The 16,747-nt window shown below is 44.5% G+C and overlaps 1 protein-coding gene across 1 annotated transcript; it reads right to left on the reverse strand.

The window, feature by feature from the left end:
- Positions 1 to 3,535: 3,535 nt before the first annotated feature.
- On the reverse strand, positions 3,536 to 4,914 carry Defb116 (defensin beta 116). The gene is made up of 2 exons (XM_028774893.1): positions 4,824 to 4,914; positions 3,536 to 3,839 (listed from the first exon to the last, which is right to left on the reverse strand). Exons 1-2 carry the CDS (start codon positions 4,888 to 4,890, stop codon positions 3,670 to 3,672), a joined length of 237 nt encoding a protein of 78 aa, XP_028630726.1. The 5' UTR covers positions 4,891 to 4,914; the 3' UTR covers positions 3,536 to 3,669.
- Between the last annotated feature and the right edge of the window lie 11,833 nt (positions 4,915 to 16,747).

Consider the following 16,747-nt stretch of genomic DNA (forward strand, 5'->3'; position numbering starts at 1 on the left):
GTAGTCTGAAGCTGATGTTTGGGTGGTGTTTATCAGTTTAGTGACAATCTTGGCTAGGTAGACACAGAAGTCAACCTAAATATGTCCACTGTTTGTGCAGAACCTGGTGGCAGAAGAGGCATGGGGCCTCTCCCAGTGGTTAGGATTACCACAGCACAGGTGAGTTTTTTCTTGCAGGGCCCCATGTTCTCGGAGACATCAAAGGTTACTGTTAGTAATGGTAGAAAGCTTAAACATTTGAAATGCCACATTTAGGAGATATCAGAACGGTTTGAGGACCACAGTCTATTAAGTACACTGGAGTTTCACAACCTTTGTTCCACGTTACCTGCTTCAGACTCAAACCTAAAAACACATACAGGAAGCAGGATGAAGCCTCTTTCTAGACTATGGTAGTATTCTGTATGATTGCTAGCATCATGACAGGAAGTTTATATATACAGTCATCTTACAGATTTTGAGATAATATTTTTTACCTCAAGAAAAGTTTTAAAGAATCAAATGAAAACCAAGATTGTGTGATTAGTGGCAATAGAACAGTCCTTACTTTCTGTCTTTCTCTGTCACAGACCAGGTGGCTTTTCTGATATGAGACAGAGGTTTTATATTGCCCTTTAACAAACATGCAAGGGTTTAGAGGAGAGAGCCATGTCCCAACCCCAAAGCCAGCTTTAGTTTTTAATTGAATTGGGACCAATAAAGACATTTGTCACTTATGTCTGTAAAGGGCAACAGAGACAAGCTGGCATTGGGTGATATCACGTGGCCAACTTACTGTTTGTCTTGAGACATAGTCCCTTGATGCTCAATCTTCTTTACTCAAATGTTTCACTCGTTCAATGGTCTCTGGTTTCCTTAGTTGGATGCTTTTTTATCTCCTAGAAAGATAAAACAAAACCTTGCCCCAACCCTAACTGTGGGGTTCCTTTTTCGGTAGGTTATATCTTTCCTAGAGCAAAATGTTTCTTGGACAACAAAAAAAAGTATTATCTTTCAACTGAAATAAAAAATTCTTTTGAAATTTTGAAATTAAATATGTCTTAATATGTGTGGATAAATATACCGATATTCCCCTTGCTTTCTATAAATAAAGTCAAGGTTTAAGTGTGCTTATTTTTAGATCACAAAGGGCATTCACTCTGAATTTCAGCATGACTTTTTGTTTTGTTTTGTTTTGTTTTTGGTCTTTGGAGACAGGGTTTCTCTGTTTAGTCCTGGCTGGCCTGGAACTCACTCTGTAGACCAGGCTGGCCTCGAACTCAGAAATCCACCTGCCTCTGCCTCCCAAGTGCTGGGATTAAAGGCGTGCACCAGCATGACTTTTGCAAGCAGCTTTTAAATTTAAATCCCTATGTGCTTAGCTTTGCTTCCTAAATGTTGGGGATAAAGGTGTGAGCCACCACTTGACTCTGGATACCTTATGATAGTTATTCTCATGAAGTTGTCCTGGTTTAGTTTAGCTCTATTTCTCCTTAATTTTTTTAGTGTTAGAGGCAAACTTTCAAGTTTTTCCAATGTGCAATCTATACTTCTTGCTGATTTATTCTGAATTTGTTTCCTGACAAATTTTAACATTCTAGTCTTAATTAAACATGATGACAATTTGTCCACCATTTCATTGTTTTCAGACGTTTGTTTGTCTTACCTGTATGAGCTACATAACATTTGATGTCCTTGCTAAGTTTTCCTAGGTTTCACCCTTTCCATTCATACCTCCCATGACCAGATATCTTTGTATTTATCTTCCCCTTAGTGGTTTTCCATTTTGATGACCATATAGCTAGACCATTGCACATGTGCCATGAATTGGAGAAGATAAAGATTTTCTATTTGCTTTCCTAGTTGTTTGTCTTACAGCCAATGGGGCCGTGATGATTTTGTGGTTCCTTTCTCAGTAGTGGCCATCACATGCACACACACACACACACACACACACACACACACACACACACGTCTATAGGCTTCCGCTTCCCATTAGCTTTGGTTTCATCAGTGGTGGTTGACTAGCAGTAAACCATGCATTAGCCAAATGCTGTGACCATTCTGTTGGTCCCCATAATTCAAGTCAAGAGGTGCCTCTTCTGCGGAAGGAGTGAGCAGTTTAGAAATGGACAACTGAACTACTTCCTCAATGTGGGAAAGGCACAGACCCCTTTGCTACCACGTCTTGGTCATGAAGGAATTCAGATAGGTACCAGTTCCACTGTTATACCTTTCTTTCAGTGGCTAAGCCTGTGAAGGGCTCTGTGACCCTGCCTTTGAATGGATCCAATCCATCCTTGTAAAGGGTGTGCTTATGGCCATAGGTTGGTTGGCAATGTCTGACTTTAAGGTTCTCCAAGCCTTGTAAAATGTCCACATTTGTTTCTCAAAGACATATTATTGTTTCTCAAATATTTTTTCCCCATATATGGAAAACATTTGCAATAGAAGCCAATGGGCAGATGTTGGTGGACCCTTTTTTGCTTTATGAAGAGTCCCCATTTCCAATTCACCAGTCAGCATGATATTCATAATTAGGGTATCATTTGGTTCAGTATTGGTCAGGTTTGCATGCATGGAGATGAGCTTACCAGTAGCTGCAAAAGCTGCCCCTTGTTGTGTTTTAATTGTATAGGGATTTACAATTAAGAGATTCCCCTGAATCTCAGAAGATAGTTTGGGCTTTAAAGCAGCGTTGAGACTGAACAGAAGTCGGACTGAATGAATTTTGCATTATGATGTGGCTACAAGCCTATGGGAGCCAAGGAGTGGAATGTGGTAATTTGAATGAGAATGGTCCCCTCAGGGTCATGTATTTGATTGTTTAGTACCTGGTTGACAGAATACTTTGGGAGGACTAAGAGGTGTGGCCTTGTTGGAGGAGGTATGTCACTGGGGAGCAGGCTTTGGGTTCCCTCTCTCTCTGTCTCTCTCTGTCTCTCTGTCTCTCTGTCTCTGTCTCTCTCTTATCACTATACCCAGAGACAGACTCTCAGCTTCGAGACTGGAAGACTGCCCAGGGATGAGCCACGCCCAACAACAGTCCACTGTATCGAAAGATCTAATTTTTTAAAAACAAATTCCTCAATTTTGCCTGCCCATCTGGTTCTAGTTCCCCTTAATGACACGGCATCAGACAAAGCAGGCGGTATTAATCCTGGGGAGACCAGGCAGGTTTGTTGCTATGTCTTGGCTTTTTGGGATTTCCAGAGGGGATATCATGAGTTCTCGAACACATCACTGGATTATCTGAATTCAAGCCAATTGTTTAAGCCCTTCTGTAGCCTTCAGAATGAGGTCAAAACAGGACAGAAAATCCAGCTACTCCAGCCTCTCCATCCTGTATACCCCACAAACTACTTGGTATCTCATTTGTGTTTCCTCCCTCCCTCTCTCCCTCCCTCCCTCCCTCCCTCCCTCCCTCCCTCCCTCCCTCCCTCCCTTCCTCTCCCTCCCTCTCACGGTTCCCTTCCATACTACAAGGCCACCCATCTCCCAGACTAAACTGTCCTGGCCAGTGATGACCACCCACAGAGAGAGAGACACACACATGAGGAGTGAATTTTTATGAGGAGAACATTCCAGAATGTGGGGTAAATTACTACAAGAAGGGACAATGCTGGTGACATTCCAATCTGAGAGTAGCTTGAAGCATTTGTGGTGGGCAAGCCAGGATCCCTCGCAGAGTTAGAAACTGGTAATCTTCATAGGATATTTGAGGCAGCATTTCCTGTTCTTTAGGCAGGTTAAGTATTGGATCTCATATTTCTGGCAGGCATTTCTGCATATCCCCTGGTAAAGCTCACATGAAATCCATGGCTCTCGCTTCTGGCTACTTCGGAACCTGAACAGGGCACCTGGGAAAGACACAGCCACGCTTAGTTTCTGTGCATCGGTAATGCTGGAGGCGAGAAATCACGACTGACAGGAAACAGTCCCTTTCAGCACAGGACCCAGAGTCAAAACATCTGGAGTTAAACCGGGGCTCCGCCCTTTGCTGGCTCCATGCTTCTTCCTCCAGCTCTCTGGCCCTACATCATCTTTACGATGAAATAAACAACTGGGTCAAGTCCCTAATGGTTTTGTGATGATAAAATTATTACATATAGGATGTCCATAAAATCATTAAGCATTTAATAAATAAATAAAATATTTATCAAATAATTATTTAAATTATATAAATTAATAATAAAATTAATTACTTACTTAAGTAATTATATGGCACTTATAAAACCTAACAGAAACAAACACAATAAAATTCACCCCACCCCAATTCATAGCATCAGTTCAACGGAGTCACCACCCCACCCCAATTCATAGCATCAGTTCAACGGAGTCCATCTACAGACCCTCTCTATCCCAATTCCTAGTTTCACTAAATGCCTCCCAGCTCCATCCAGCTGCAAACGCCACTCACTGTCCACGTGACATCAGAACATCAGCCAAGACTGGGTTCACAGCAGAACCACTTGTCTCCCTCTCAACCCCCACTCACCTTTGCCATCACCCTCTTTCTCTGAGGTCTTAACATCCGTGCCCCACACCCCACTCACTATCCCACATGTAGTCATTCCTCCTCCCAAGCTCCCACACCTACACCACGAACCAGGCTCTCATCCCAGTTAGAGCACTTCCTGATGCCCTTCAGGCCTCGAGTCTCCACGGTGCCAGGAGCACAGGCCAAGAACCTTAAGTTTGCCGTGAAAGAAAATTAAGGGGGATCCTGACATGGCTGATACTGCGTCATCTGCAACCTACCAGGGAGATTTGCCTAGTCTACACATCACCGAGATACCCATAGTACACGTGAAACCCCAGAACCTTAGAGAGACCCAAGTTACCTGTGGTCTTGGCTACCAGGATCAGCAGGACCGCCACGGTCGTGAAATATGGCTTTGGGTCTGGCATGATGAGGAACACAGACGCTGTGTTGCAGGTGACTGGGCAGGAATCGCTGCAGCAGAACAGGGCCCTGCCTCTCTCAGTTTTGGAAATGGGCCAGGGTTAGAGGCAACGAACTGAAAGGGATTTTAAAACCTGAGGTTAACCAAGCAGGAGGATACAATGCCTCAGAAGTCCCAGCTGGGGTGCTGTGCCGGGGTGGGAGACATCCGAGCAACACTCACAGCAAAGCAGGCCCACCTTCCAGTAAGTCAGGAAGACAGAGTTTTAGCCAGTTGACACCTCCTCACTCACACAGTGAGAAAATGTATACTTGTAACAAGTAATCTCTGGCCATGAGTCTTTACTAGAAAGTTCTCTGCTTGAAAGAAATGAACTAAATAGTATCGTAATAATGCAAGAAGGTTTATGGTTCCTTACACAGATGTTCAGTCGTTGTCCATTGTTCCTCAGTAAAACTGGGCAGGGAGACTGGAGGGATGGTTCAGTGGTTAAGAGCACTGGCTGCTCTTCCAGGGGATCAGAGTTCAATTCCCAGCCTCCTCATGGTGATTTACAACTGTTGGCATCTCCAGGGGAGCCTCTGGTTCCATAAGCTCCAGGTACACACGTGGTGCACAGATAGACTTGCAGGCAAAATGCCCTTATGATACCAAATAAAGCACACCAAAGCAATATTTGAGCAAACAGACAAGAACCCCAGATGGCAACAACAAAAAGCTGGGTGGAGAAAAGGACAAAGGATGTGAGGAATGTCCCATGAGGACAAAGAAAGATTCCTCTGGGACTAGGGGGATGCCCGTGGGTAAAGTGCTTGCTGTAAAGCATGAGGACCTGAGTTCAGATCCCCACACCCACACAATATCTCCAGCATGACAGCATGTCTGAATCCACAGTGCTACAGAGGGAGAGACAGGCAGACCCTTGGGACTCAGTGGCTGGCTATTTAGACAAATCCACAAGCTCCAGGGTAGTGAGAGGCCTTGTCCCCAAAAGTAAAGTGGAGGGCAAGGAAGGAAGACACCTGATGTTGACTTTTGGCCTCAATAGGTGCATACACAGATGAGTGTACACACACACACACACACACACACACACAGAGGCACATATAGACATACAAATACACACAGTAACACACACATACACACACAGACAAACATAGAGACACACACAGAGACACACACACAGAGACACAGACAGACAGATACACACACACAGGCACACACACACATATGCTCACCATTACTAACCATAAGAGAAATTCTATTTCAAAGTACAGTGAGGCATCATCTCATACTTCTGAGAATGCATGCTATTTCAAAACAAGAGTAATACTGTTGACAAATATTGTCAAGAACGAACACAGTCACATCCTTTTATATCTCTGGTGGCAATAGGAAGTGATTTCTGGGACTATGGAAGACAGTACACAGAGTGGTAATTACTCAAACAGTTATACCCCAAGTTCCCCTCCCAGGTGTATTCCCCAAAGAGCATAGGTTTCAAAGCCCATGTCCACAGTGACATCATCCATAACAGTCAGACCTGTCACTCAGTACTGGTTGGAGGGATATACAAAGTGTAGTGTGGGGGTGTAGCAGAGTATTGGTTTGCCTGTAAAGGAAGAGTCTCCGGTTCCAACACATGCCCTGACATTGCTGAGCCTCAAAGACACTGTGCCAAGAGATAGAACCCAGTCATGGATGCAGCATCCCACTCATACGAGGTACCCAGAGTCATCAAACCTCTAGAAACAGAAATCAGAATTGTGGTTTCCAAGGCTGAGGAAGCAGGAAGTAGGAAGTTAGCGCCCTGTGGGTCAGAGCACTTTGCAAGCAAGCTGTGGTTTCCAGCCCAGAGCAGGCGGGTACCATGATTGCCTCGCAGTGTTGGAAGCCATTGGTCCTGGGTCTGGTTTATCGGACAGCTCACTCCACACCCTCTTATCAAACCAATACGTAACGGCTGTATGCATTTGTGAATTGCTATTTTTCAACACGGAATATTTCTATACATGTGATTATGCCCAAATCAGGGTGAGTTTTTTTTTCCTTTGAGCATGTATCATTTCTTTACAGTATATTCAAAATCTTTTCCTTCTCCCAAATTTGTGGGAGGGACACACAAGAGAATACAAAGCCTTTCTGCACCTATGGGCATCTGTGGGGCTCTAGCCCAGTGGTTCTCAACCTTCCTAGTGCTGTGACGCTTTAATACAGTTCTTTGTATTGTGCTGACCCCCACCACAAAATTATATTGTTGCTACTTCATAACTATAACTTTGCTACTGTTATGAATCATAATGCAAATAACTGATGTAATCGCAGGCTTTTCCACTCGCGCCCCAGTTCCTGAAATAACGATTCTGAAACTTATTTATGAATAAATGCCTAGGCCATAAGCTTAGTCTAGTTCCCCAACTAGCTTGTAACTTAATTAACCTGTTTTTACTATTCTATGAGTGCTACATAGCTGGCTACCTCTTCGCAGTGTTTTGTGTCTGTTGGGAGCCGCATTCGCCATTTGACAATGGCGCGGCTCCGTGAGGGAGCCGTGAATGAAAGTGCGCCTGCGTAAGGCGCGCCGGCTCCCCGCTTCTCGGCTCTTTGACAGAGCCGTGAATGAAGGTGCGCCTGCGCAGGGCGCGCCAGCTTCCCGCTCTCTGGTTTTAGTCAGAGCCAAGCCGAGTGTGCGCATGCGCAAGGCGCGAAAATTAATATGCTAATTAGGCGCCATTCAAAGAGCCAATGAAAACTAATATGTTAATTAGGCATCACTTAAGGAGCCAATGAGCATGTGTCACGTTCTCCCAGGACTCTATATAAGCCGTGGGTTCTGGGGCTCGGGGTCCTTCGCCACTACCATCCAAGAGAGCTGTAACACTACCATCTAAGAGAGCTGTAACACCATCTAAAAGAGCTGTAACAAGTAAACTGCTGTCAGAAGAATCCTGAGTGTGGCGTTCTCCTTATCGGCGAGGCGGCGCGTCACATGTGTCTGTCTCCTCAGAGTTTTCAGGAATGTCCTCCAGTGCCTGACTCTATCCCAGAGTTCCTCTTTCTCTCTGCCAGAACTCCCACTTCCTATTTCCTGTCTAAGCTAATTGACCATCAGCTTTTTATTGACAGGTGGTGCTTTCATACAGTACACAAGACAGTATAATCTGATATGCAGGGTATCTGATATGCAGACCCTGTGAGAGGGTTGTTTGACCCCCCAAAGGTATCATGACCCACAAGTTGAGAACCGCTCTTCTATAGGCTGATGCCTTCACAGATAGAAAACAAGCTAGAGGCCACAATCATGTTCTGTGAGCACTCAGATTGGCTACCCATATTAAAGTGAATATTTACCTGGACAGTGAGATGGGCTTGGAGACCAGTTTGCTACAACCCAAGTCTGGAAGAACAGAGACACTCTAACATCAATGAGAAACAAAACACCCAAGGGAAACAAACTGGTGGTTTACTGACATAATTACCAATTTCCCCAACAGGCATATTACCAGCTATGACAGAACTAATGCCAAGTGAGCTTGGATATCCAAATGAATGGCACACAAAAGACTGCTAGGGTTTCCATGAGGGAGACGAGGATCCGTTACATCAGCCCAGGGACTCTGATTCATAGCTTCAGAAATATGAAACTCTTAGGGCCGGAGAGGCGGCTCAGTGGCTAAGAAAGCATACTGTACTTGCAGAGGACTTGAGTTTGGTTCTCAACACCCATTGTCAGGAGACTCACAACTGCCTTTAACTCCAGCTTCAGGGGCTCTGTCCGCCCCCTTCTGGCCTCTGCAGGCATTGCATCCACATGTACATGAGTCCACACAGACACATAATTAAAAATAAATCTTTAAAAGAAGAAACATGAAGCTCCCCCCAAACTATAAAAGTGACCACATCATAAGGATAATTGCCTAAAACTATCCCTGTATTTCAGCACGAGTCCAAGGGTGTGTGTGTGTGTGTGTGTGTGTATGCAGTGCACATCTAGACATAAGTAACTGATGTCAGGTATCTTTCTCATTCATTCTCTGCTTTATATATTGAGGCAAGGTTTCTCACTTGAACTTGGCCTATTAAGTTGGCTAGTCTAGTCAGCCAGCTTGATCCAGTTACTGCTTTGTCTTTGCCTCTCAAATTGGGATTGCGGGTGGCTCCCACCTTCTCCTGGTGTTTACAAAGGTGCCAGGGATCAGAACCTGGTTCTTATGCATATGCAGCAAGTGCTTTACCCACTGAACCATCTCCCTAGCCCTGCGGGATGGTTTCCTCCCACTGTCTAACCAACAGAATCGATTAAATGTCAATCTCAATACATCTACAATAAGAATCAGATAATTCAGGGCATAATGCAAATACATGCTATTTTTAGACAGCAAGATAATTATCGGCAGGCTTGAAGGCCGTTAGGGCCAGACATCGCCCCTTATAACCATTGACTTGTAAAACTCAGAACAGCAGCAGCACGTCTCCTCTATCTGGTCAGTGAATGGGAGTTTTATCTCCAGCCGTAGGAAGAGACTTGACATGCTGAACTGCCTGGAGGCATTAATTGATAACTATCTAAACCCAGTTCTAGGAATCTAAACAGAAAATTCTTACCTAGCCTCAGGTTTCATGCGCCTTTGCTCACTCTCAAGAGTGTCAGTCCAAATGTGCCTGTTGATCACCTGGACTGGAAAATGTCTCAAGAAATCTGTCTGTTCTGCAGAGTTTAGAGCTAAAAATGGAGATTGGCTCAGTGGTCTCTCTGGACACTGTCACCTCTCACCCTGTGCACGCCATTTGTTCGTCACTGCTCCCTTTAGCCACTGTTCTCTGACGTCCCCAAAGTGACCTTAAGCTATTCTGTAATAAACTGTAGCCATCTTCCACTCTATGCTCCATGTGTCTTATCTGAATTCATTCAGCAAAGCTCACAAGGACCCAGGAGCTGAGGGGACATCAGTATGAAACACCAGCCACAGTATGGGACTCCTCTAAGCTAAGCCAAGGAGTCCTGGGGGCAAGGCCTAGGGTCAAATGAGCATTTCCCCACTAAAGGCTTACTGTCAGAAGGTAAGGAACACTCTGGGCACCTGCACGCCAGAGGTTTGCTTTGTGTTATGTCACATGCTCAAATAGATGGTGATTGCAGCCTTAGAGAACTACACCCTGTGGATCTTTGGAATTTTTGCACACTAGGAATCGTAAATGGGACTCCATTTCTACAGCAAACAATGAGTTCTATGAGACCCCGTGTTCATCACTGGCATCCTAGTGCTCACTGTCTCCAGTATTTTGAATGAGGGGGATGAACAGCTTGTACCCTCAAGAATTATTTGGCTAAGTTAAATCAAGCCTGAGCCTTATTGATAATTCTATGACAAACTAGGGTTGACTCCCTTCGGCAAGCATGATGTTTCTCCCTTTGAATGTCTGATCTAGTGAGAGAGGACAGCCTCACACTGGGTACCAGATGAGGAGAGAGCCTTTGCTGTTCTGTGGGCTCATCACACCCTCTGGTGGCCGCCTGGTGGAATAAGATTCCTGAATTGGTCTCTGGTTGGTACAAACTGGGAGACAGATGGACTTACATCATATTTTTTCAGCAGAAGGCAGGAGGATTGACAGTTTGATGCTAGACTGCACTACATAGCAAGGCTCTGACTCAAAATCACAAACAAAATAAAAAGCCAACTATCTTAATCCTACAGACTTTTGTTCTGACTATAAACTCTTTGCACCTGTCTGGAATGTCAGGCCCCACTGAGTCTGTGATTAATATTTAAAGACAACAGAACATTTCAAATTTTTCCCACAGACAGAAATAGGTATTACTTGAATATTAAATAATAGATGAAATATCACATAACATTGGGTTTGAAAATGTACCAACTGGAAAGAATTGTTAATTAACAAAACTGAGCATAATTATACTCAAATTAGATTCCGTGAGACCCCAACTGTTAATCTTTAATAGCACTTGAGGCCTCTTAGTTTGACAAAACTTAGTACAGAAATAAGGATGAGAAAAAAAATCTAAGCCCAGACAGTAGGACTTGTTTCCACAAAAGTCCAAACCATATTATAATGTTTTTTAGGTGGTTTGGGGATGGAGAGATGGCATAGCCAGCGAAGTGCTTGTCGTTCAAGCATGAGGCTAGTTCAAACCCCAGGGCCCACATAAGAGCCAGCTGTGCCTGTAGCCCCAGCTCTGGGAAGCCAGAGCCAGGAAGAGCCCTAGGGCTTGCTGGCCAGCCAGTCTAGCTGAAGGAGAATGCCTGGTTCTGTAAGAGGTCCTGCCTCAAAAATTAAAGTGAAGAGTAACTGCAGAAAACATCAAACACACACACACCACAACACACATACACACGTATACACACACATACACATGCATACACACACTCCACAGACACATACACACACATACACACATATACACACACCACAACACACATACACATGCATACACACATACACACACACCACAACACACATACACACATATACACACACATGCACACACATACACACACATATACACACATATACACATAACACATATAAGATACATATACATATAACACACATGCACACACATGCACACACATACACACAAATACACACACACAGTTTAAAATCTAGTAATTTGCTTTTAAGCAAGCTAAATCTCTTACCATTACAACTACAAATGTCAGTCTGTTTTATTTTCACACAGTGGGCTTTTCTATTGCAGAAATCATTAGAGAAGGCTCAAATTAGATCCATGGGCTCAGGGAGTGGCAGGGAAGATTATATATTATATTGGAAAGAGTCAGAACCATCATTGCAAATCCTTATACAAACACTGGAGAGGTGGTGCAGAGGTTAGGAGAGCTTGCTGTTTTCCTGGAAAACCAGAGTTCAACCCCCAACACCTGAAACTCCATCTCCAGCGGCTTGAATGACTTCTTCTGACCTCCAAGGAACTTACAATGTGCACATACACTCATACACATATGTTTTTAAAACATATTAGAGGTTTTTAGAGTAACTTAATCCATAAATCTCTCTCTTAAATCAACTACCCTTGTTTCGACAAATGTAATGGTGACAACGTTAATCTCTGTATCCAGGAGGCAAAGGCAGGTGGATGTCTGTGAGTATGGGGCCAGCCTGGTCTCCACAGAAAATTCCAGGCCAGTCAGGCTTGTTTTCTTCCTGCCCTCTCTTGCTCTCTCTCCCCCCACCTTGTGTATGTGTGTGTGGTGTGTGTCTCTGTGTGTGTGTGTGTGGTGCATGTCTGCGTATGTGTGTGTGGTGTGTGTCTGTGTGTGTGTGTGGTGCATGTCTGTGTATGTATGTGTGGTGTGTGTGTGGTGTGTGTCTGTGTGTGTGGTGTGTGTCTGTGTGTGTGTGGTGTGTGTCTGTGTGTGTGTGGTGTGTGCTTGTGTGTGTGTGTGTGGTGTGTGTCTATGTGTGTGTCTGTGTGTGTGATGTGTGTCTGTGTGTGGTGTGTGTATGTGTGTGTCTGTGTGTGTGGTGTGTGTCTGTGTGTTTGTGTGTGTGTGTGTGTGGTGCATGTCTGTGTATGTGCATGTGGTGTGTGTATGTATGGTGTGTGTGTGGTATGTGTCTGTGTGTGTGTGTGTGTGGTGTGTGTTTGTGTGTGTGGTGTGTGTCTGTGTGTGTGTGTGTGGTGTGTGTCTGTGTGTGTGTGTGTGTGTGGTGTGTGTCTGTGGGTATGGTGTGTGTCTGTGTGTGTGTGTTAAACATCTAATCTTCACCATGCCTGACAAGTTCCTCTTCTCAAATGGTTAAAATATTTTAACATGATGATAAGAGTGTTTGTCACTCTTTGTCTACTGAGGTGGAGATGCACCGTTGAATTTTTCTGGCATGTAACCATCTTCATGTATTTCATCTGTGTCCTGATTGGCCATGAAGTATTACCCTCTAATGGGGTTTGGTTGCTCACAGCTTTAGTTGAGATTTTAGCAGCGAGATGGCCTGTTTCCTAATTTTTTATTGTTATTTTTAATATTTTTATTAATTCATACAGTGCATTTTGATCATGTTTGCCATCTACTTCTCTCAGATCTCTCCCCACCTTCCTACCCCTCCCCAACTCTGTGTCTTTAAAAAAAAAAGACCATCAAGTCTAATTATGTGATGTATATACTCCTGGGTGTGGGGCCTTCCATTGGAGTACAGTCAACCTTCCGGTGACCATATCCTTAAAGAAAACTGATTCCTTCTCTCTCTCAGCAGAATCCATCAAATCTCAAAGGGAGATCAAATCTTAGAGGGAGGAGCTCAAAGCCCCTCCCCATCCTGTATTAAAGTGTTGACTGATTGGCTTGATCTTGTGCAAGCAACCCCAGCTATGGAACGTTTGAACATGGTGGCCCTGTGGTGTCCAGAAGATGCTGTTGATTCTCTGTTCTCCCCAACCTCTCCTGTCTCTGTTCCCGAGGGTTCCCAGGGCTGGAGGTGGTGCTAATATCGATGTCCCTGTATCCAGGCTCTCCACCGTCTCTTACTCTCTTCCCGAGGATCAGCTGTGGGAAGAGGCACAAATTTTAATAGTGGTTTAATATTATGTTTGTTGACGAGGGTTTGATACTATGTATGTTTAGCAGGATCATTCCCCACACCCCACCCCACCCCCGCACCACCACCTCTCTCCTTTTGCCTGTCTCAGAAATTACAGTAACACTAACCTCCTACACCCGTGTGGATAACTTGTACACTTCTCCTGTGTTCTGAAACAGCTTGTACTGCCCAGGAATGAGCCATTTCTTCCAAGCTTGCTAGATCTGAGGCAATCACATGGTTCATCTACAGTTTATGTAACCAGGACACACTATGAGAGTAAGTGAGCGTTATTGAGAGTGCTAGGGAGAGCAAAAACCAAGGACGTGAACAAGAGAAACTCTTTCCACCGGAAGCAGCCAGCATGGGAGGGGAGGCCTCGGCTCCCAGGTCATTTGTGTTTCTTCCAGAGTGAGGCTTGGTGGATCGCTTTTCTCTGCAGTGTTTTGTTTGTTTGTTTTTGTTTTTGTTTTTCCTCACACAGATTTACACATCACAAAAATATTTGTCCTTTGCTTTGCTTGCAGTCTAGCTGGCTTGGCTTCCTGCTGTTTTAACTTCACCATGAATCTGTTCATTTTATTTACGTTTACAGAGAATCACAGTTCTGGCTCTATTTGTTACTCCTTTTCTTAGAAAGTTTCTCAGATGACTCCTGTCCCGTTGGCCTGACTGCATTCAAGATAAATGTCTAGGCTTAATTACACCTCCAATAGTTATTTTTCTGATGTTTAAAATTTAACGCCCATCTCATTTTTAGACAGTGGTCTAAAATGTGTGTTTACAGTATAGCCAAGCACAAACAAATACACCAGTCCCTATTGTGTAGACCTCTCCGCCAGCACCTGTGGCATGGTACACAGCATCTCTTTCTACCCACACATTTTACCGGAATGAAATCTTACAATATAGGCTGTTTTATAATCTGCTCTAATTATTGGATTCCTCTTCTTCAGCTTCACAAAGTTCTGATGCCACACACATACATTGTGAAATGTTTCCCATAATCCAGGTAACAGCACACCCAGTGGCTCACCAGGGTACCATTTATTTATTCTCTTCTGTTTTGGGATGTGTGGATTCTCCAGACATTGCAGGTCCACAACGCTGCTTCTCATAGTCCCTGTGCTTTGTCTCCAGACAGTGGCAACTTTTTCATCTTGCAAAGCTGAACCTTGTGCCACTGCCCAGCGTCTCCCCACCCTCCTTCTCCCTCCCTGGTGACCGTGCAGTCTGCTTGAAGATGGCGTCTACAGATAAGTGACCCCAGGAGGTTTTCATCTCTGCCTGGCTTACTTCGCTTAGCACACTGTCTTCTGAGTTTATCTGTGTTGTCACACACTCCAAGCTTTCCTTCTTTGTAATGGCTGGATAATCATATTCATTATTATATACCTCGAACTCAGCAGGGTTTTTGTTGTCAAATCATCCTGGCCTCATAGAATGTTTGTCTTGCCTTGGCCACTGTGATATGAGTGAATGAATGTCCTTGGAAGATACTGGCTTCAGTTTCTCTGGGTAAATACTCAGAACTTGGACTGCTGTAGACATAGCTGTGCTGACCTTTTCTAGCTATCCCAATAAATACTCTTTCCTGTAAGGGCTGCACCAGTTTGCATTTGTCAAAGTGAAAAAAAATAGTGTAGGACCCACTTGTGCTTTCCAGTTAGATGTGAGTAACATGGTGAGTTAGTGTACTTTTAACTGAAAACATGAAAGCACACAGATTGTCCATCTCATGGGGTCCATGGGATGTTCTGGTGCAGCTATACTGCGTGTGGTGTTTAAATAGGGAAAACCTATCCATCTATTTTCAAGCAAACACCATTTCCTTCTGCTGACAGCAGTAAAGACCCTTTCTTCAAGCTTTTTGAAAAAGAACATGCTTTGTTGTTAAAGGAAAACATAGAAAATGACTGAGAAACCAGAGGGCTCAGGGTCACACCACAAAAACATGGCCCACAGAATCAACTGACTGGGACTCACAGGAACACGCAGAGATCGGGGAGCCTGCAGGGGTCTGACCTAGGTCCTCTGCATATATGTTATGATTAAATAGCTTGGTGTTCTTGTGAGACTCCTAACAGGAGAAGTAGGGATTGTCCCTGATTCTTTTGCCTGCTTGTGTGACCTTTTCTTCCTATTGGACTGGCCTTGTCTGACCTCGATGTGATAGTGTCTAGTCTTACTGTTATGCCAGGTTTGTCTGATGTTCCTGGGAGGCCTTCTCTTTTCTGAGGGGAGATGGGAGGGTGGATCTGAGAGAAAGGGGAGGTGGAGGGAGAATCTAGAGGAGGGGCGGGGAGAGAAATTGTTCTTGGAATGTAATATATGAAAGAAGAATATAAGAAAGAAAACAAGAGTGTGTTGCTGTGCGAGGGTTTCTGGAGCGTTTCTCAGTCATAGAGCCATGTGTGGGCCCCAAAGAAAGCAAAGGCGTGGGAAATGAAAACTGACGAGATAGAAAGAGAGAAAGGCTCAGGCCCAAGTGTCCAGGATTACAGACGCTGGGCATGGGGCAAGTGAGGACTGCGTTGGCTTCCCCAGGGCCCCACAGCCCCATAGAGCAAGCATGGAAGCACAGAGATTCATTTTGAACATTTTCCCCAGGGAGACAGGAAACAAACGATACACTTGTATCCATCTTCTTTTTATAGTTTTAAATGCGCTCGGCATTGGGCTTAGATTAGAAACCTCTGGGGCCGATTTTCTTGCTTATTCTATGTTTTAGGGAGGAGTTTGAAGGGCCAGTGAACCTTTCTGGATTTTCATCTTCCAGAAAGAGATAAAATATCATAAATTCTATCAATGTGACGACATCTTTTGATTGCCTCATCAGAGGGAAATGTGGGTTTAAAACTTGAAATACAGAAACAAACACAAGAGAGGTTGTTTTTTTAACAATGAAACCCCCAGTGGGTCACCCTGACAACGCTCCTCTCTGTGACCCCTCAGAGGTGATGCACCTCATGCTTCAATGTGCACAGGCGGCATCACTTCAGTTCCAGATCCCTCTTTCCAGCTTGCTTCTCTTCTCTGGAACTTGCAGATGCAGAGCTTTGTATGTCACAGCTGCAGAGTCTAAGGACAGCCCTTAGCACCCCTGCCAGAGCACCCTCATAGTACTGTGCATATGAAAGCAAAGACAGCACAAACTGCATGGTGAGCAGAACTCATCAACAGGGGTGCATCTCTGGAGAATGAGGCTGATCCTCAGAACCCACATAAAAGTGTACCCAGTCAACAAAGCTGTCCCTCCCTGCCTCTCTCCCTGCCTGCCTCCCTCCCCCTCCCCCTCCCCC

Source organism: Grammomys surdaster, unplaced genomic scaffold (genome assembly GCF_004785775.1).
Source record: "Grammomys surdaster isolate TR1022 unplaced genomic scaffold, NIH_TR_1.0 251, whole genome shotgun sequence".
Lineage (NCBI taxonomy): Eukaryota > Metazoa > Chordata > Mammalia > Rodentia > Muridae > Grammomys > Grammomys surdaster.